A 23,073-nucleotide genomic window follows, 5' to 3' on the forward strand; every position below is an offset into this window, starting at 1 on the left:
AATCCAATAGAGCATCTTTGGGATGTGGTGGAACGGGAGATTCGCATCAGGGATGTGCAGCCGACAAATCTGCGCCAACTGTGTGATGCCATCATGTCAATATGGTCCAAAATCTCTGAGGAATGCTTCCAGCACCTTGTTGAATCTCTGCCACGAAGAATTGAGGCAGTTCTGAAGGCAAAAGGGGGTCCAACCCGTTACTAGCATGGTGTACCTAATAAAGTGGCCAGTGAGTGTATATATATATATATATATATATATATATATATATATATATATATATATATTCGTCATATAGTGTCTGTCTGTAAACGAAATCCCGCTGCGCTGATTGGTCGCGGCCGCCAGGCGCAGCTGTTTGTAACAGTAAGCTGCTCTTGCCGCTGATTGGCAGAGCGCGACGTCATCAGCAGTGTTTCGCGCAAAACATTACTGGGGCCGCGAGGCCAGGCGCGTGGAAAGGAGATTGCTTTTTTATTTTAACAGAGACCATGCATACCAGGAAAGGGGGGTGAGGGGGACCATGCATACCAGGATTGGGGGCTGAGAGGACCATGCATTCCAGGACTGGAGGGTGAGGGGACCATGCTTACCAGGATTGGGGGGTGAGGGGGACTATGCATACCAGGATAGGGGGGGTGAGGGGGACCAAGCATACCAGGAAAGAGGGGTGAGGGGAACCATGCATACCAGGAAAGAGGGGTGAGGGGAACCATGCATACCAGGAAAGGGGGAGTGAGGGGACCATGCATACCAGGAAAGAGGGGTGAGGGGACCATGCATACCAGGAAAAGGGGGTGAGGGGACTATGCTTACCAGGATTGGGGGGGTGAGAGGACCATGCATTCTAGGATTGGGGGGGTGAGAGGACCATGCATTCCAGGATTGGGGGGTGAGAGGACCATGCATTCCAGGATTGGGGGGTGAGAGGACCATGCATTCCAGGACTGGAGGGTGAGGGGACCATGCTTACCAAGATTGAGGGGTGAGAGGACCATGCATACCAGGATTGGAGGGTGAGGGGAACACGCTTACCAAGATTGTGAGGTGAGTGGACCATGCATATCAGGATTGGGGTAGGGGGTGAGGGGACCATGCATATCAAGACTGGGGCGTGAGGAGACCATGCATATCAGGAAAGGGGGGTGACGGGACCATGCATACCAGTAAAGGGGGGGGGGGGGGGAGGGGACCATGCTTACCAGAATTGGAGGGTGAGGGGACCATGCTTACCAGAATTGGAGGGTGAGGGGACCATGCTTACGAGGATTGGGGGGTGAGGGGACCATGCTTACCAGGATTGGGGGGTGAGGGGACCATGCTTACCAGGATTGGGGGGTGAGGGGACTATGCACATCAGGATTGGGGGGTGAGGGGAACCATGCATACCAGGATAGGGGGGTGAGGGGACCATGCATACCAGGATGGGGGGGAGGGGTACCACGCATATCAGGATTGCGGGGGTGAGAGGACCATGCATATCAAGATTGGGGGTTGCATTATTGCATTATTATTAAAACTTCATAAATAAACTACGTACATATTCTAGAATACACGATGCGTTAGAATCGGGCTACCATCTAGTAAAAGATAAAAGCTGTCATTGCAGAATGATAGCAGATAGAAATAGTAAGTCACTTGCAACCTTGTTTATTTTTATACTATCTACCGTATATACTCAAATATAAGCCAAGATTTTCAGCCCATTTTTTTGGGCTGAAAGTCCCCCTCTCGGCTTATATTCGAGTCATATACACCGGGGGGTCAGAGGGGGAGGGGGGCGGGGGTGTCAGGTCATACTCACCCGTCCTGACGCTGTGTCTTGAGCCCCCAGCTTTTTCCCGTGCTCTCTTCCTGCCTTCAGCGGTCACGTGGTGCCGCTCATTAAAACTCATGAATATGCGCATATCATGAGTTTTAATGAGCGGCACCACGTGACCGCTGAAGGCAGGAAGAGAGAGCGCGGAGAAGCTGGGGGCTCAAGACACAGCGTCAGGACGGGTAAGTATAGCGATACTCACCTGTCCTGTGTCCATCGCTGCTTGCTGCTGTCTGTCATCGGTCAGTGACTTGAGACAGCAGAGGGCGCGGTGACGTGATTAGTGCGCGCCGCGCCCCCTGCAGTCTGGACGTCACTGACTGATGACGTGGCAGATAGCGGTGAGCAGCCATGGACGCAGGACAGGTGAGAATCTGACACCCAGCGACGGAGAGGTGAGTATGTCATTTTTTTTATTTTTACATGCTGCAGCAGCGGCAGCATATGGGGGAATAATCTTAAGGAGCTTCTAATGGGGGCAGTATATGGGGGAACAATATGGAGCTTCTAATGGGGGCAGTATATGGGGGTACAATATGGAGCTTCTAATGGGGGCAGCATATATGGGGGAACAATATGGAGCTTCTAATGGGGGCAGTATATGGGGGAACAATATGGAGCTTCTAATGGGGGCAGCATATGGGGGAACAATATGGAGCTTCTAATGGGGGCAGCATATGGGGGAACAATATGGAGCTTCTAATGGGGGCAGCATATGGGGGAACAATATGGAGCTTCTAATGGGGGCAGTATATGGGGGAACAATATGGAGCTTCTAATGGGGGCAGTATATGGGGGAACAATATGGAGCTTCTAATGGGGGCAGCATATGGGGGAACAATCTATGGAGCTTCTTATGGGGGCAGTATATGGGGGAATAATCTATGGAGCTTCTTATGGGGGCAGCATATGGGGGAATAATCTATGGAGCATTTCCCACCCTAGGCTTATACTCGAGTCAATAAGTTTTCCCAGTTTTTTGTGGCAAAATTAGGGGTGTCGGCTTATACTCGGGTCGGCTTATACTCGAGTATATACGGTAATTAAAGCAATTTGATAACCTGAGAATAGCCCTTTAATGAACAGATTTTTCCCAGAATTTTTGTGCAACATTTCAAAGTTTCACAAAATTTCTGCGCAACTTGCAGTTGCACAAAAATAAAACAGCTTTTAGTATTTTTACACCATTCCTTGTCAGCTCCATCAACCTTTTGAAGTGCAAGGTGCATAATGGAGAGGGGGCGTGGTATAGTGTTGTGGACAAATGCATCCTAATTTATACTACAAAAGTGCTGTCAGTCTTCAAAAATCGGGATTAAGTGTTTTTTTCCCAGCAAGTATAAAATAGCATCCAGTTTGCTTGAAGGGGGTCTGGCTGAATGGCTCACTATATGGGCCAAGTCAGTCCCCTTTTCTGCCACGGCTGATTTAGCGACTGCCACGGCTGACATAATTATAGCAGTACATTTAATCAATCAATGCGCACCTCAAACCTTGTCGGGGTGACTAAGCAACTCTTAAGGCTGGGGCTATACTTAAACTTTTTGTAGTAGAAAAATTAATACTTATCTAGCTGTTGTAATTATGATCTTTGAAGGAGAAAAAAAAAAAGACAAATCAAGCACGGTGTATAAAGTAATAGGAAACACTGACAATGCATTTTCCTTGGACCCAGAGGTCATGTGAGCGCTGGGTGTAGGGAGAAAGAAGGAGCTGCTCAGTCCCAGTCAGCTCTGCTATGAAGCCAGGTGGATGAATTTCTTTTCTAACTGGGGCTAATATACCAGCCCCAGTTACAGGAGAAATCAGTATTTTAAAAATAAATAAATAAAAAGTATTTAAATGTTGAAATACCCCTCAAACGTCTTATTACGGTATCTTATGGGTGGCACAATATATGAAAAATGAAATATTAATAAAAATAAAATGTAAAAAAAATAAACAAATAACCGTCAGTCCAAAAAATACTGATACTAGTAATGTATTTTTAGTAATCCTTTATGGTTATTTTATTAAAAGTGAAATACAGACATTTTAATTTTCCCACTGACCGATAGCGGAAAAAAAAATAAGAGCATATGATAACATAAAAATTACGTTAAGTCCCAAGTATGATGGAAAAAAAGATGCATAAATTATTTAAAGAGCGGTATATTCTTGGGGGATTGTTTAAATCTTCAAACCACATGTACTAAAAAACCTGAAAACGTGCCTGGTCTTGAAATGCTTCAGGCTATCCAATGCAGCCGTACAACCAGATAAACAGCTATACATTTGGAGGAAAGTGATCTACACGAAAGCCTGAATGGAACCCTATATTAAAAGTTGTTTCACTTTAATAGAGTAGATATGAATAAGAATAAATCAATTTGTTATCAAATGATTATGCAGTTTCCCATTTTGTCACTTATCTGCCCTTTCTAACATACATGCATAAATGTTCAATATACAGTTAGGTCCATATATATTTGGACAGAGACAACATTTTTCTAATTTTGGTTCTAGACATTACCACAATGAATTTTAAACAAAACAATTCAGATGCAGTTGAAGTTCAGACTTTCAGCTTTCATTTGAGGGTATCCACATTAAAATTGGATGAAGGGTTTAGGAGTTTCAGCTCCTTAACATGTGCCACCCTGTTTTTAAAGGGACCAAAAGTAATTGGACAGATTAAATAATTGTAAATAAAATGTTCATTTCTAGTACCCTTTGTTGGCAATGACTGCCTGAAGTCTTGAACTCATGGACATCACCAGACGCTGTGTTTCCTCCTTTTTGATGATCTGCCAGGCCTTCACTGCGGTGGTTTTCCGTTGCTGTTTGTTTGTGGGCCTGTCTGAAGTTTAGTCTTTAACAAGTGAAACGCATGCTCAATTGGGTGGAGATCAGGTGACTGACTTGGCCATTCAAGAATATTCCACTTCTTTGCTGGGTTGCTTTGGCTTTATGTTTTGGGTCATTGTCCAGCTGTAGTATGAAACGACGACCAATCAGTTTGGCTGGATCTGAGCACACAGTATGGCTCTGAATACCTCAGAATTCATTCGGCTGCTTCTGTCCTGTGTCACATCATCAATAAACACTAGTGACCCAGTGCCACTGGCAGCCATGCATGCCCAAGCCATCACACTGTCTCCGCCGTGTTTTACAGATGATGTGGTATGCTTTGGATCATGAGCTGTACCACGCCTTCGCCATACTTTTCTCTTTCCATCATTCTGGTAGAGGTTGATTTTGGTTTCATCTGTCCAAAGAATGTTCTTTCAGAACTGTGCTGGCTTTTTTAGATGTTTTTTTAGCAAAGTCCAGTCTAGCCTTTTTATTCTTGATGCTTATGAGTGGCTTGCACCGTGCAGTGAACCCTCTGTATTTACTTTCATGCAGTCTTCTCTTTATGGTAGATTTGGATATTGATACGCCTACCTCCTGGAGAGTGTTGTTCACTTGGCTGGCTGTTGTGAAGGGGTTTCTCTTCACCATGGAGACTATTCTGCGATCATCCACCACTGTTGTCTTCCGTGGGCGCCCAGGTCTTTTTGCATTGACGAGTTCACCAGTGCTTTCTTTCCTTTCTCCGGATGAACCAAACTGTAGATTTTGCACCTCCTAATGTTGTAGCATTTTCTCGGATGGGTTTTTTCTGTTTTTGCAGCTTAAGGATGGCTTGTTTCACCTGCATGGAGAGCTCCTTTGACCAGTTGTTTCCTTCACAGCAAAACCTTCCAAATGCAAGCACCACACCTCAGATCAACTCCAGGCCATTTATCTGCTTAATTGAGAATGACATAACGAAGGGATTGCCCACACCTGTCCATGAAATAGCCTTGGAGTCAATTGTCCAATTACTTTTGGTCCCTTTAAAAACAGGGTGGCACATGTTAAGGAGCTGAAACTCCTAAACCCTTCATCCAATTTTAATGTGGATGCCCTCAAATGAAAGCTGAAAGTGTGAACTTCAACTGCATCTGAATTAGAACCAAAATTAGAAAAATGTTGTCTCTGTCCAAATATATATGGACCTAACTGTAAATTAGCAGAGGACAAGAATAATTTCCTATTTGCATTACAATTAGCATAAGCTAAAAAAAAATCTTCAATATAATTGTAGACTATTTAGAAGGGAACATACGGTACTCAAAGTTTTCATTAAAAAATAAAAACAAATTAATTTTTTCTTCCTGGGATATTGCTCCCACAGTCGCATCTGTATCTCAGTACTGGATCACTCCCACCTCACTGACGTACCCACTGTGGCCACGAGTACAGGATCAGCAGACAAGGAAAGCTCACTTTAGCAATGCCTGTGAATATTTCCACAATTCTCACAATGGCAAATACTTTCATTTCTTGCAAAAATACAAAGCTAGAAAATAAATGAACAAACATCACGAGGAGCTGGCATGACTCACTATTATGCGCTGAACAGGATGCCTATGAGACACGGCTCTAAAAATGCTCAAGGACTTAACCGCACTGTATCATGTATTTAATTTTAGTTTTATCAAAAATATTTAAGTATGTAGAAGAGATTTTCTTTTAAATATATATTTTTCTTAATTTTGAAAACTTCTCTGTTCACATTAGAGTCCCTCACTTTCTTCCTGTATCGTTCGTATAGACAGGAGACGCTGTGTGCTCTGTGGCAAGTGTGATAAGAGTTCACTGACCGAGCAAGAACATACTAATGCAGTCTCCTGGAAGAAATATGGTACAGCCGCTCACCCCCTGAGAGAACGACAGGGTAGATGCATACAGAAACTTATCTAGGCCTGCAGCAGTACAAGGAAAATGTCAATATATTTCCACAAATCTAAAAGTTACAAGAAGACTCTGCTCATTATGTTCCAGTCTATACAAAGATGACAAATAAGCTGGTTGAAAAGTAAGCTAAAAAAATATTTTTTTTTCTTTTACATTTGTTCTGTTTGTAATGACCCAGGAAAAAACAATAATGAGTGTTTATGACACTTATCAGGTCTCATTAGTGACAGATTAAAGCATATGAACTAAAATAGTTAATCAGGTCTTAGATGAATAGCTCTGAAATGTTACAATAAAGGAGCAAGTCAACACTACCATAAGTTAAAGACATCTGTGAACATTTTTCTCTGCCATACCTGTAACACCACTGAACTATGAGTATTGCTGGTGAAGAAGCGAGTGGTGCCCGTCTTGGAGGACTGGAGATGAGCAGACACACCCATATCGGTGCTCCCAAGAGAAACTTTCAAGTGAGGGTCCTCCTCTTCCACCAAAGATCTGAAATACAATTGTAACCAGACTAAATTGTTCAGCAGAAGTAACACAGAACATCATACTGAATATTACCAGTATATACGGGGGTTGGACAAAATAATGGAAACACCTAACGTTTTGGCATCATAATCTTCGAACATGTTATAAACATGCAAACCGTGACATATGGTAATGTTTTGTGTTGATTATTTGTGTTATGTGACTGTAAATTAACTGTTTGTTTTGCAGTAAGCACATTGATGAGAACCTGATACCAATGGCAGACCTCTTGGATTTTCAAAGAGGCCAAATTGTTGGTGCTCGTATGGCAGGCGCTAGTGTAACAGAAAGTGCCCGAATGCTTGGCGTGTCAAGAGGTACTGTCTCCAAAGTAATGACTGCGTTTGAAAGAGAAGGAAAAACGTCCGCAGCAAAGCACAGGTCCGGCTGAAAGTCGAAGTTGACTGAGAGAGACCGTCGGACTCTAAAGCGAATTGTGAGAGAGGATCGCAAGACCACGGCTCCGAAAATCACTGCTGAGCTCAATGAACACCTACCGAACCCAGTTTCCACGAAAATGTTCGTCGGGAGCTGCACTTCGAAAACCGCTGCTCTCAATGACAAATGTTTCCAAGCGTTTAGAGTGGTGTAGAAACCTCCAGAATTGGTTCCTTAGAGCAGTGGAAACATGTGATATTCTCAGACGAATCATCGTTTACCCTATTTCTGACCGCCGGCCGAGTGTACGATTGGAGACAGCCGAAAGAAGCATTCCATCCAGACTGCCTTCTTCCAACCGTAAAACATGGTGGAGGTTCTGTGATGATCTGGGGTGCTATTTTGTGGAGATCCGCCGGGCCAATGATATCCCTTCGTGGAAGAATTAACAGCGCGATTATTTAGGCATTTTGGGCGACCAAGTGCATCCTGCGGTTCAAGCACTGTTCCCGGAGGGGAAAGCCATCTTTCAGGATGATAATGCACCAATTCATACAGCTAAAATCGTTAAAGCATGGCACGAGGAATATTCTAATGAAGTTGAGCATCTCATCTGGCCCCCACAATCCCCAGACCTCAACATTAATGAGCATTTCTGGCCGATTTTAGAGATTCCATTTAGACGTCGATTTCCGCCACCATCGTCACTCAAAGAACTGGAGGGCGTTATAACTGAAGAATGGGCTACAATTCCTTTGGAAACAATTCACACTTTGTATGAATCCATACCTCGGAGAATTGAGGCTGTAATCTCCGCAAAAAGGTGGACCTACAACACATTAAACTAACTTTTGTTGATGTTTCCAGGTGTTTCCATTATTTGTCCAACCCCTGTATATTATACACACACAGACACATGGAGCTTTTGGGAAGAATTGGGGGGGTCTAGTAGTTATAAAGTTAACCAACCACAATATGAATAAACATGAGGACTGGGAGGGAGTACACCACAACTTTAGAGGAACCCCATTATACAAACAAAATTAGTAGAGTCAGATTTGGACATTTAAATATGGGATGTCAATATATTTATTCATTGACTCCTTCCTTAAGGCAATATTTCAGCAGAAGAACCAAGTAGATACCTGCAAAGCAAGGTTGTGGAAATGTTATGGGTTGCAGCTGCTTCATGATAATGAACGACTCCCATGTCAGAAGATAAAATGGTGGATATACACCTTCAAAAGGTTTTTCAGCCAACTACTATTACTAACCCCTCCTCCCATTACAGCAGAGAATGCCCATGAAAACAGAAAGGAGAGTAAGCCATTGACAAACACCTCCACTTTTCAGCCTTGAAAGGAAAAAAAAGTATCAGGCATGATAAAATCGACCAAACCAAAACTTCAATTCCCTGATTTTATGATGGGGTTAGAGTTTGGACACTCTTATAAGCATTAGATGGTTGGCTGGTCCCACTGAAATGGTAAGGGTACACAGATGTTCACCTAGTGTCTACCTTAAAGTACAACCCAAAGAGGACTTCACAACATGGTAATAACGCCTACTGGACAGCAAGTCCAACATAAAATAGTAGCAGGGAAAAAAGGAATGAAATGTAGGGTTCTTGAATGGCTACCAAATGTCCTACTAAAGTGCTGTGGGCATTTGAAACACATAGGAGTAGGACACCATTAAAATACAAACACTCCAGGGATGAGTATGAAATAATTGTACAAGTAACGACCAAAACTTGCATAAAGCAGTAAGAAATAAATGCCGGAGGTTTATTCAGCCAAAATGGGCAATGCCAGTCAAAAACAATTGTGTCCAATACATTGTTGCATGGTAAATTTGTGTTTTTTACAATTATATTAGCTTCCTTCATTTTCTGTTGACATGGAAGATAAAATACAGATAAGTCGACAAGTTAAATAAAAAAAGTACATGAGGTGTCCTCACTTATAATATGGAAACAGAAAACGATGTCAACCGTTGACGATATTCAAGACCAACTTTTACTGTATGTGTGATGCAGGGAGAGATAGGCATTGTATTGTTTCATAACCAAGGTTATGAAATCCTTGACTGAACTTAATATGGGTAAATGTCCCACAGATATATTATAGCATCCTCAATATAGTCCTTTATTGTTTGATCCTATTTGTGCAGTATGGGAAATCCCTATACTCAAAGAAATTGCCCGAAACTAAAAAGTAAAAGATGAATAAGAATTAAAAAAATTAAATAAGCATGCATGTACGCATAGCTCTCTTGTGTACATACACACACATTGCTCTGGCAAAAATTAAAAGACCACTGCAAAATTTTCAGTTTGCCTAATTTTTCTGTTTATAGGTATATTTGAGTAAAATGTAAATAGCTCTTTTATTCTATAAACTACTGACATGTCTTCGAATTTCCAAGCACTAAATTTTCTATTTTCAGAAAATGAGAAATGGTAAAAAAAAATGCTGTGCTTGCAGACTTCAAATAATGCTAAGAAAACAAGTTCATAATCATTTAAAAACAACAATACTAATATTTTAACTCAGGAAGAGTTCAGAAATCAATATTTTGTGCAATAACCATGATTTTTAATTACAGCTTTCATGCGTCTTGGCATGCTTTCCACCAGTCTTTCACACTGCTTTTGGGTGACCTTACGCCACTCCTGGTACAAAAATTTAAGCAGTTCTTCTTTGTTTGATGGCTTGTGACTATCCATCTTCCTCTTGACTACATTCCAGAGGTTTTCAATAGGGTTCAGGTCTGGAGATTGGGCTGGCCATGACAGGGATTTGATCTGGTGGTCCTTCATCCACACATGGATTGACCTAACTTTTGGCATGGCGCATTGTCCTGCTGGAAAAAACAGTCCTCAGAGTTGGGGAACAGTGAAGAAATCAACTGCTAATTTCCAGGATAACCTTGTATGTGGCTTGATTCATACGTCCTTCGCAAAGATTAACTTGTCCATTTCCAGCCTTGCTGAAGTATCCTCAGATCACCACCAATCCTCCTCCAAATTTCACAGTGGGTGCGAGACACTGTGCCTTGTACACCTCTCCAGATCTCCATCTAACCATTAGATGTTGGCAAAACTAAAAATTGGACCCATCAGAGAAGATTACCTTACTCCAGTCCTCTGTGGTCCAATCCTTATGGTCTTTGGCAAACTTTAGCCTGGCTCGCCTTTGCTTCTCATTGATGAAAGACTTTTTTTTTTTTTTTTTAAAAGCTTTACATGACTTGAGCCCTGCCTTTAGGAGCCCGTTACGAACTGTTCTTGCCGTGCACTTCACCCCAGCTGCCATTTGCCATTCTTTTTGTAGGTCACTTGATGTCATCCTGGGTTGCTGAGTGACATTCGAATAAGATGACGTCATCCTGGTCGATGAAGAGTCATTTTCGCCCTCTGCCGATATGTAGCTTTGTTGTCCCCAACGCCTACTGCTTGACCTTGTTGTAATGGACTGCCATCTTAGAAATTTTAAGGATGGCGGCAACATGATGCTCATTGTATCCCTCTGCTAGTAAAGCCAGAATTGAGCCCTTCTTTTCCTCACTCAAGACATTTTTTTCCAAGTCCTTTGGCATGGTTAAAAGTTATTTTTTCATTCATATTACTTGTGGGATGTTACTAGCACTTGTTTTGCCATCCAGCTTGTCCTATTGCAAGAAGATTGTGAACACCACAGCAGGGTTTTTTATACTTTCCTTCGTTAAATAAGATTTGGTTCAGGTGATCACCTAATCAGAAGCACATTAAGTAGAATGAGGTGTACTCTGGTTGGAATTCAACTGACACTGGAATGGAATGGCTGTCAGACATGTAGAGAAGCTGATTTTTAGAAAACTGTGCAGTGGTCTCTTAATTTTTGCCAGAGTTGTATGCACATATGTATACTTATGTGTGAGTGTATGAATGTATATGTATAATATATATACATCTCTATATATAAAAGTGAACGTATGTTTGTGTGTGTATATATATATATATATATATATATATATATATATATATCACCAAAAAATCATGAAGCACCTTTAATTTCACCAGAGCTGTTCAAAAGAAACTGAGCTGTGATTGGTTGCTATGAGCAAGTTTTCCCACTTGACAACACCTCAGCAGACACTGACATGGTGGGAGAAATCTAGCATCCCCTAAGCTCCCAGCCATTGTCTGCCCCCCCAAAAAGGAGCAGAGAGCACATGACAGAAATGAATCACCCCTTCCGTTTCCATATACCCATCACACATCCTTTATCCCATAGGCACATCTTCCCTCTTAAAGGGATCATTGGTATGGAAGTCAGAGCAAATCCATCCAGTGCTGTGGTTCTGACCCCAGGGTCTCTTAAAGGGATCCTTGGTATGGAAGTTAGGACAAATCCACTCTGCGCTTTGGTACTGACCCCAGGCATTTCTTAAAGGGATTTCCGGTATGGAAGTCAGGGCAATTGCCTTCAAATGCTCTGGTAAGGACCCCAGGCTCTTTTAAAGGGATCCCCGGTATGAAAGTGAGGGCAAATCCACTCTGCGCTCTGGTTCTGACCCCAGGCCTCTCTTAAAGGGATCCCCGGTATGGAAGTTAGGACCGTTCAACTCAGCGTTCTGGTTCTGACCCCAAGCTGATGGGATGATGTGGGATATTAGGGGTAGTAGTCCGGTGGCTCTGGCTGACGTAGGATATTAGGGGTAGTAGTCCGGTGGCTCTGGCTGACGGGATGATGTGGGATATTAGCGGTAGTAGTCCGGTGGCTCTGACTTACGGGATGATGTGGGATATTAGGGGTAGTAATTTGGTGGCTCTGGCTGACGGGATGATGTGGGATATTAGGGGTAGTAGTCCGGCGGCTGTGACGGGATGATGTGGGATATTAGTGGTAGTTGCCCGGTGGCTCTGGCTGATGGGATGATGTGGGATATTAGGGGTAGTAGTCCGGTGGCGTTGACAGGATGATGTGGGATATTAGGGGTAGTAGTCCAGTGGCTCTGGCTGACGGGACGATGTGGGATATTAGGGGTAGTAGTCCGGTAGCTCTGGCTGACGGGATGATGTGGGATATTAGTGGTAGTTGTCCGGTGGCTCTGGCTGATGGGATGATGTGGGATATTAGTCCGGTGGCTCTGGCTGACGGGACAATGTGGGATATTAGGGGTAGTAGTCCGGTAGCTCTGGCTGACGGGATGATGTGGGATATTATAGTGAATGTGGCTATGCGGAGTGGGCGGGGCTCGCCACACATAAATACACACACACTATATATATATATATATATATATATATATAAACACACACACACACACACATACACACACACACACACACAGCAGATCAGCTTGTAAAAAAAATATATATTTTTTTAATTACGGTAATTTTTTTTTTTACAAGCTGCTTAGTTACAGCTCACTTCAATGCTGTCCAATCTTTTACCATATGAAACATTGCTACAAAACTTTGAAAAAAAGAAAATTAAGTTTAAATAAAATTATAAAAAAGGCATTACCTGAACGAAATAAAAAATTTCTACCGTCACAGTTTATAAGAGAGATTAAAATCACCATATAGTGATGACAGAGACATTAAGTTTTTCATCCAAAGTAAAAAGTGACAGAAAAAAATATTTTAGGAGTCTCACTTTATCTGCATGGTGGTTAACCCCAGTTTTTTTCATTTCATATTCGTCAATACACATCCTTCAAGGCTGGCAGAACGCAAAATCTATACACCGAGATTAATCACAAATCGAGATGGTTTCTTAAATGGATTGTCCCACAGTTAAACATTAATTTACGTTATTAGATTATTGTTTTGCTTGAACATATAGCGCCATCATATTCCTCAGCGCTTTACAGACATCATCGCCATCCCAATTGGGGCTCACATTCTACAATCAGTATGTCTGTGGAGTGTGGGAGGAAACCGGAGAACCCGGAGGAAACCCACACAAACACAGGTAGAACATACAAACTCATTACAGATATTGTCCTTGGTGGGATTTGGCCTTTGGGCTGCAAGGCAAAAGTGCTAACCACTGAGCCACCATGCTGACTAAAATCATGCAAAACAGACAATTAGATTAAAGAAATGTTCCTATGTCTAGATATTTCCACTACATCCTTGTTATGGCGTTCCGTGGTGTTCCTTTGATCCTTCAGAGAACCTTCACCTGTAGTGCGGAATTTCTTATCACTTGTCCTACATAACCGCAACTAAATGACTGGGCACATGAGATCACCGGCACTTTACACACTAGGTGGCTGTTCAACAAGGAAGTCAAAAATATGCCAAGGGGCGCCATAACAGGCGTATATTTACACAAAGGAGATTTTTTTTAATCATTTCAATTTAAAGATTTTAGGTTTTGTTAGATATAACAGTGCAAATATTATTTATTTTGTATCCCCTTGGCATACCAGCTAACTTCCTAAACAAAAATAAAAAAAAAACTATCAAAACCAGTGTTCACAAAATAGAAATTCACAATAACATATACCAGGATATTAAAAACAATACAGACAATGTAGCTGGGCAACCTGAAAGTCCTGGTGTCAAGGCAAGACACCTAGACAGAGCCTTAAAATGTAGGGATGGACAAAACTTGGGTCGTTTCTGTTGTAAGAACAACTTGTGCCAAAATTTACAGAAATATTTCAGAGTCGAAGAAGGATGTAAACCGTCAGCTTTCAGTGGGGTTTTTAAAGTTCCCAATCTTTAGATAACACTCAACCACTCTTAGAAAATTGGGTGAACGCTCAGCTATGTAAGATGCAAAGGAATGTCATGTATAAAACAAAAAAACAAAAAAAACAAATAGAACAACCAAGCCTTAGCTGGGCACACACACAAAAAGACTAAGTATGAGAAATAGATCTAAACATAGGAAATTGTCCCCATTTATGGTCACACAAGCGATAGATTTGGACAGAGGAGTGGGGATAAACTACATTCCCATCTGAATATAGAGCATTTCACCCATGAATTTTCCTCAAACCTAAATACGACACATCTCAGTTGCAGCCCCAATCAAAACCCAGACATACAAGATCAGTAGTACTCCAGCCTTCCCTGGCATCTTACCTCATATCAAAGGCAGAAGGGTAAGGAGCCCACGATTTAACGAAATTTATACAGAGAAGGCCGAAAACTAAATGTTACACCGAAGCATTTCACGGACTTATCTTTGCGGAAACTTGTGTAAAACCAGAAAGAAGGTGTTCAGGAAGTGTTTACTTCCTTAGCACGTACAGATGCTCAGATAAATGGGTTTACAGAACACAACATATAGCTGAGCAGTGCATGTTGGGGTTTTAAGACAAAAAAAAAAAACACAGGCATATGTATATAGATACCGTACGTGTTCCAAATACATATACGGTATATACCAATTTAAGCAACAAGAGTAAGTTTTTACAAAGAGTTCCAACATGGCAGCATTGATGCATTAGATGAAGTAATAAAATAAGTTTACAGATAAATGGTCAGACAGGTAAAGAGCAAAATAGTCATCAATCTGTCACAACCATCAGCCATTATAAAGACTAGAAGCAAATAAGAATTTTACAAAGAACAGTACAAAGAGTTATTTCTTTTCAGGGTCGAAAGTATAAACTTCTGAGAAATACATTAACACATCTTATACTTGGACAACCTCTACAGTTATGGCCTTTTACAACAGCTTGCAGTCTGCTGATTGAATTAGCAAGCTAATTTCAAGGAATTTGGCAGAAGAAAATATAAGTGGCAACGGAGTGGAATCGGGCACCCTTCACACTCAACAGGACCCACACAAGCTTTTAGAAATTTTTTTTGTTCCGGCAGCAAAGACAGGTCACCGCACCATTTTGTACATAATGAAAAGAAAATAAAAAAGCCAGAAGCTGCTAAACATGAAGCTTGATTCATTTCTTTTTTTTTTTTTATCACAGACAGAGATGAGATTTTGCAAAAAAGTTGACACTTAAAGGGAATCTGTCAGCCTTTTTTTCGGCTTGCAGCTGCCGGCATAGACATCGGGGGCTTATCTACAGCATTGTTGAGGGCAGAGCAGAGTCCTGCAGTGCGCAGGCGTTGGGAGAGGTCCGGCGCCTGCACACTGCAGAATTCTGCTCTGCCCTCAACAGGGCAGAGCAGTGCGCTTGCGCCGCAGCCATTACAGGACAGGAGAAGAGGATGTCATGAGGCGTCGGACCAGACCGCAACGCCCACCAGACCGGACCGCCCACCCTGGTGAGTATAATATAACGTGTTTTTCTTATCTTTCAGGTTACATCGGAGGTTTATCTACAGCATTACAGAATGCTGTAGATAAGCCCCCGATGTCTATGCCAGCAGCTGCAAGCCGAAAAAAAGGGTGACAGATTCCCTTTAACACAAGCAAATGCACATTTTGGGGAAGGATTCTTGAGGACATCTACTCTACAAAGAACCACAAAGTTGGACCCCCTAATACATGAAGTAAGGAGAGAATGTACATTGTATCATGAAGTGCAATTGTGAGGGATGAGGGAGAATCCATTTTGGATCATAAGTTCAGGACATCTCCGACCACTCCTGGAATGTGCCCCCACTCTTGCGTTCCCCCAGGCCATAAAAGGCAATGCATTGATTTTCTTTGATTAACTCCAAGGAACAAGCTCTACAAGCTCAGGCGACTAGCAACTAGCACCAAGGTGTGAGCTCTCTGCAGCTTCACAGCAAACTAGATTTCTTTTGTCTGACAGAAGCACATGGAAACCCAGTGGTACAACAAGTCGCAGCAGGCTCTGAGGTATTGAATCTGGAAAATGACCTTTAATAACAGAATGCAATATCTCTGAGACTAGTCAAGCACATAAACGGAATCTGCATTCCTTTCCCCTCGCACCCATATTATTTAGCCACCTCCAGAACCCTGGCGTTATAAAGCATAGCTAACAGTAATAACACATACGGTAGGCATATTTGGTCTCTATGCGCAGATAAAATCAAGTGGAACCCAGTGGCGGCAGAACCACCCCCTTCAGAGCTTTGGGCGCAAAGTTATGGGCCATCCACGATTCTTGACATAAAATCGTATTCTCAGACATGGAAGGAGGGAGGCAGCCAACCCAGGGGTGGCAGCAGAGTGTGGGAGGGAACAGGCAGACTCTCATTTTGGACTGAGTTTTCTGATGGCAGGAGCATTTGTTAGCCGATGCAGCCAGGAAAGCCTGTAACTAAGATTTGGACCTGTGATCCATCAGCGCCTCTGTGTGGTCACATGCTACATAACACAGTAATTGCAACCTATCTATACCCTATCCTTGTACTAGACTTGTGACTATATACCTGTATATTGTTCTTGTATATAGCTCTATATTTCTAATGCACCTTTTCGGCGATTAAATATAAAATTAATCTTAGGCTGCTCTTTTATCTCGGTTCAAGAATCCCCACGTCCGCACGTTTGGTTGGTCAATTGTACGATACCCGGGTTGGTTTCTGACCCGATATTAGCCTGTTGTCGGAGGGGGCTCATGTCGAACCAGGAACTGGTGGCAGAATACCGGATTGTTTTAGTGAGGAACTCTGGCAGTGATGGCCGGGAGGTTTAAATATATATCGCCAGCCTGGACTGGTGATATATATCCTCCCTCACTGGGAGTGCCTCTCTAATTCTTACCAATAAGGGAAGCCTTTCAGGCGGCTATTTGCCCTCGGTGCAGTTCCCTGATTGACCTGGAGCAAGTGGTGGCACCCGAGAGCCGATCCCTGCGGGTCCTTTTCTCCCCTCCCCCGAGGTGAGCGAAGTCGACACGCCCTCCCCCTGTGTGATCCCTCACAGCAGTGTAAATAACACCAGAAGAAAGGTCAGGCTATCTGTTCTGTAAGATAAATCAAGCTATGAGAAAGAGGAGATGGGTTACAAGTACAGCTTGTGTTTAAGCCGGAGAACTCACAATCCTGGAGATTCCTTCAGTTGCAAGAAACTAAAAATTGGGGTGCATTGGGATTTCATTTGATTGGGGTACTTTTAAATGAGAGTACAATGCAATGTATATGAACAGCAATATCATAGCTAACTGGAGCTGCACAAATATTTTAAAGGGAAGGTGCTGTGTTTTTTCATAATTTAAGTTAAAAATGAAAATAGTATAAAAAAATATTGCCCCCTAAGCTCAGTGGTGTGTATGTTTTTTTTTTTACTATATTAATGCAGCCACTGGGGGCTGCCATCTTACCTTTCTGGCTGCTGAACGACACTTTCCATGCTCATTTACGGCAGTCCCTGAGCATAAGACACAAGAGTCAGCTCCCGACTCTATCTGTATCATTGCAGCAGCAGCAGCTGTGAACTGGGCACGTCTCTGTGGGCAGCTCAATTCACAGCTGTAGGTGTGGCCAGGCGCCATTTTAATAGAGCCCAGTGCTTTCCTTTTAGCTCCATTTACACTCTACTGCAAGCCCTGGATGCTGTACTGTTCCAGCATAACAGGGCTTGGATGTTCACTCTGCACATACCAGCTGCAGGAGAGGATACAGGACGAGCTCCTGGAGACCGAGCTGCTCTTTCCAAAACACCCGACCAGCTGCAGCCCCTGCTCTTGCAAAACATAGGAGGCGCTGCTCCCTGCTCTTTCAAAACACTTGGCCATCTGCTGGACATCTAATCCTCTCCTGTGTGATGCTGTCTGCTGAGCCATGTATCTAATCCTATCCTCTGTGATACAGTCTGCTGATCCGTGTATCTAATCCTATCCTGTTTGATACAGTCTACTGATCCGTGCATCTAATCCTATCCTGTGTGATACTGACTGCGGAGCCGTGCATCTAATCCTCTCCTGTGTGATATTGACTGCTGAGCCGTGTATCTAATCCTCTCCTGTGTGATACTGATTGCTGAGCCATGTATCTAATCCTATCCTGTGTGATACTGACTGCTGAGCCGTATATCTAATCCTATCCGGTGTGATACTGCTCTCCTGAAATACTCTGTGCTGCTGTCACCCTGCTGGTTTTATGTGTCATCTACATGGTGGTATTGTGTATGATCTATATTGCGGTATTATGTGTGAAGTATATGGCGGTATCATGTGAGAACACTATGGCAGGATTATCTGCTAAAAGGGGACCCATTCTAGGGTGGTTCTGGCTGAGCACCTGCACACGGGTCAGGGGTAATAGGTGCAGTCAGGGGAGGGCTGGAGAGGCTGCTGAAGAGAGGGGCTCATTTTTATCGTTACTGTATGGCTACATTTCCCCCAGCCTGCTTCCTCCCGTCACCCCGGACTGCGCCTGTCGCCTCGCTTTCACACATCGCCAGGACAGGATCTGAGGAGGGGAATGGGGTCTTTGCATGCAAAGTCTGGATCAGAACAGGCCATCAATCAACAGAAATGTTTCCTGGATTTCTGTGTGGTGCTGTCACCCTGCTCCTCCCCCATATATCTCCCTCTGTGCCCCCCATAGACCAGCACACTGCTTTCCTGAAATATTCTGTGCTGCTGTCACCCTGCTCCCAGAATCCTTGCTGCCTGCCATCCTCGGTGACCGAAGACCCCATTCCTCTCCTCAGATCCTGTCCTGGTGATGTGTGAAAGAGAGAGGTTACATGGGCCTGATATATGGTGGAAGGAGCACAGAGTATTTCAGGAGAGCAGAGCGCTGGTCTATGGGGGGGGGGGGCACCCTGTTTGGTGCCAGGGATTGTACATAGAGCGCTGTGTTTTATACATATGGATGGACCGTCTTCTTGTCTGCTCCACAGAAATCCAGGAAACATTTCTGCTGATTGGTGACCTGTTCTGATCCAGACTTTGCATGCAAGGACAGTCAGTAACTTTGCAGGCCCCATCAAAATGGCTGCTCACTGTGTTCCTAAATGTCATCCTCTTTTCCCTTAGCAAACACCCAGAAGGGGAGGAGAGGAGTGACATCACACCCATGTCAGCAGATTCCGCCCATAATTACTGCAGGGCAGTAATGTGAGCTAGTTGTTCACTAGGTTTTTGTGCCAAATTTCAGTAGCTGCTCCCCCTAGTGTTAACAAGTGGAAATGCCAAACTTTTTAAAATTATTTTTCATATTTTACAAAATTAAAAACAAATGATAATATTTTTTAAGAAAATGTAAACATTAATTCTTTACATTTTTTTCAATTGCTGAAAAAAAAATTTTTGGATGGCACCTTCCCTTTAAGTGGAGTGTCACTTCAAATTCTGCTCTCTTGTTATGCCCAATTTGCAGCTCAGCAGTACTTCACATACCTCAATTATTAGGCTATGCTTTAAAGTCCATTAACTATTCCGTTATCAGTAATCACGAATGTTCATAAACAGAGGCGTAAAGATCGCCGATGCAGGAGAGAGACTGTGACTGGATGCAAAGGGAAAGAAGGAGATCCCTGGGCAGCCAATGCTGTTAAATGTTAAAAACTGGACTGATCTTTTATTTTCAAAATTCTCAAAATCCAGGGTAAAATCTGTAGTTAACGTAGACCAATTATTACTTTACTGATATAGGAGATGACTGTTGGAGCTCACAATATGAAAGACCCATCAATCATCTGGAGTGGTGTGAAAAAAGTCGGTCGGGGGTGGCACCGGACTAGTGTCATCTATTACTATGGTCCCTGGTCGGACTGTCAAATATTTTCAAAAGAAAACTATATCTGGCTGCAATCAATTTTTCAAGGAAGGCTCTGATTTATTTGGCCAGTATGATTCATGCGAAAAGTTTCCTTTAATGGAGGCAGAAAGGGGTCTTTACTGATCAATGGGGTGCAAAAAAGTCACTTATTGTAGAGGGGCAAAGGGGCATTGTTGTACAGGAGGCGCAATGAGGCATTATTATTGCATGAGGGGGACATTAGTGTATGAAGGCACAAAAGGGGACTAATTATTGTGTATGCGTGTGCAAAAAGACTAAGTTTTTCATTGGGCTGAAAATAAGATATTTCAACGGCGACATTACTTTTGGAAGTGGGTGCTTAAAGTGTATTATCATAAAAGGGAGAGTGACAGTACCTGAGGGGTGCACAAAACTGATTTAAGGCAATAAGGGGTTGAATTATTAACTGGGGTTGAATTATTAACTATATAGGGCACAAAACAGTTTATTTACAGATCGTTAAAAGAAATCAGCGAAAATATTTCTGTGTGTCACATTCTGCTGAAACAAGACATTGATGGGAAACGTGGAGATGGTGGTCTGGGATAAATGTAGAAGACCAGGGAAGAAGGACCACAATAAAGAGAACCTCACTGGTGCGTCACTGGAATGGTCTGTAAAGTATAACGTTCAATGGGTAGAAGGATGGAATTGAATGAAATTTCAACAAATTCGTGATGCAAACATAACACCATCTGTAAAAAAGGTGATGATAAAAAGAGGATAGCTTCTACAAATAGATAATGATCCTAAACACGTCAAAATCCACAACAGACTACCTTAAAAGGTGCAAGCTGAAGGTTTTACAATGGCCTTCACAGTCCCCAGATCTGAAAATCATCACTGAAAATCTGTGGCCAGACCTCAAAATAGCAGAGCAGGCAAGACGAACCAGAAGTCTCACAGAACAGGAAGAGTTGTCCAAGAATGGATGAAAAGTGAGCAAGAATTGAAAGACTCACGACTGGCTACAGAGAGCGTTTACAAGATACCTTCAACAGCAGGTGCTACCAGGTAATATCCACAGAAAGGTGCAAAAACTTTTGCATCTGCCCATTTTACTTTTTTGTAATTTTTAAAATGAAAAAAAGGACATATACACATTATGTATATATATATATATATATATATATATATATATATATATATATATATTATACATACACACACACACACACACACACACACTATATATTATATAGACACACACACACCGTATATACTTGTGTATAAGCCGACCAGTGTATGAGCCAACCCCCTAATTTTGCCATAAGAAACTGGGAAAACTTATTGACTCGCATGTAAGCCTAGGGTGGAAAAAGCAGCAGCTACTGGTAAATTTCAAAAATAAAAATAGATACCAGTAAATGTAAAATTAATTGAGACATCAGTAGGTTAAATGTTTTTGAATATCCATAATGAATCAGGAGCCCCATATAATGCTCCATACAGTTCATGATGGCCCCATAAGATGCTCCATACAAAATACACCCCATATAATGCTGCACAAAGGTTAATAATGGCCCCATAAGATGTTCCATAGAATAATATGCCCCATATGCTGCTCCATAAAGGTTATGGCCCCATAAGATGCTTCACAGAATAATATGCCCCATATGCTGCGCCATAAAGGTTAAGGCCCCATGCTTCATAGAATATGCCCCATAAGATGCCCCATAGAATATGCCCCCATAAGATGCCCCATAGAATAGGCCTCCATATGCTGCCCCTATAAGATGCTCCATAGAATAATCCCTATATGCCGCTGCAAAAAAATAAAAAATGACATACTCACCTCTCCGTCGCTGGGGGTCAGGTGCCGGTGTCGCTGCTGGCTCAGGACACTGACACTGGCGATCCTTCACCTGTCCCCGATCCCACAGTGCTTACCGCTGTCTGCCACGTTGTCTGTCAGTGACGTTCAGGCAGCAGAGGGCGCGGCGCACACTAACAATATCACCGCACCCTCTAACCTGAACATCACTGACAGAGGAAGCAGTAGGCAGCGGCGAGCAGCGTGGGAATGGGGACAGGTGAATATTGGATATACTTACCCCCCCCCCGGGTCGGTCTCTGCAGCCCCGTTCTCCCACGGTCTCAGGGACATGTCTTCAGCAGTCACGTGGTACCCCACTTTAAAGACATGAATATGCACGTGACCGCTGAAGGCAGGCCCCTGAGACTGTGTGACAAGCAGGGGACTGCAGAGACGCGCCCGAGGGGGTATGATCTGACACCCCCCTCCACCGCCGACCCCCTGACGTATATGACTCGCGTATAAGCCGAGAGGGGGACTTTCAGCCCCCAAAAAATGGGCTGAAAATCTTGGCTTATACGCAAGTATATACGGTATTGTTCTGTGTTTTTTTTCCCTAAAAGCAAAAGAAAACGTGTTATCTTTAAGGTTAGGCCTTTTTGAGCGCATTTCATTTTTCAACTTGCTTAAATATTCACAATAACAGTAATTTTGACCAGAGGTGCCCAGACTTTTGCATGCTACTACATAATCCTCTCTAAAAACAAATAAACACACATTCTATGAGTCCAGCTAATCCTATAGATTAGATCTATTTAGTATTTTGTATTTGCTTACAACTGATTTCAAAGGGAAAAATCACATTGCTGTTCATACAGTTTTCTTTTCCTGATATCAAATGGGTCACAACTGAAAACCTTGTAAGCAAAAAATGCATGTATTTCTGGCATGGATATTTCGCATTCACATATATATTATATATATATATATATATATATATATATACACACATACATACATACATACATACATACACACACACACACACACACACACACACACACACACACACAGACTCCTCCTTGTGAACTTGAGTCCATAATGGATACAACAGATGCAGGGCTGTGGAGTCGGTAAGCCACAGTTGCGACTCCGACTCCTGGATTTTATCAGGCTCCGGCTCCG

General features: G+C 42.7%; 1 protein-coding gene across 4 annotated transcripts in view; it reads right to left on the reverse strand.

Moving 5' to 3' along the window:
- The window catches only part of KLHL13 (kelch like family member 13), a 151,078-nt gene that overhangs the window by 61,312 nt on the left and 66,693 nt on the right, over window positions 1-23,073 (reverse strand). For all 4 annotated transcript variants that reach the window (XM_073543476.1, XM_073543477.1, XM_073543478.1 and 1 more), the window contains one exon: window positions 6,940-7,081. In XM_073543476.1, coding sequence (XP_073399577.1) covers window positions 6,940-7,081 — 142 coding nt within the window. The remainder of the gene's footprint in view (window positions 1-6,939; window positions 7,082-23,073) is intronic.

This window comes from Dendrobates tinctorius, unplaced genomic scaffold (assembly GCF_039654945.1).
Source record: "Dendrobates tinctorius isolate UK_male_01 unplaced genomic scaffold, ASM3965494v1 ptg000133l, whole genome shotgun sequence".
Taxonomy (NCBI): Eukaryota; Metazoa; Chordata; class Amphibia; order Anura; family Dendrobatidae; genus Dendrobates; species Dendrobates tinctorius.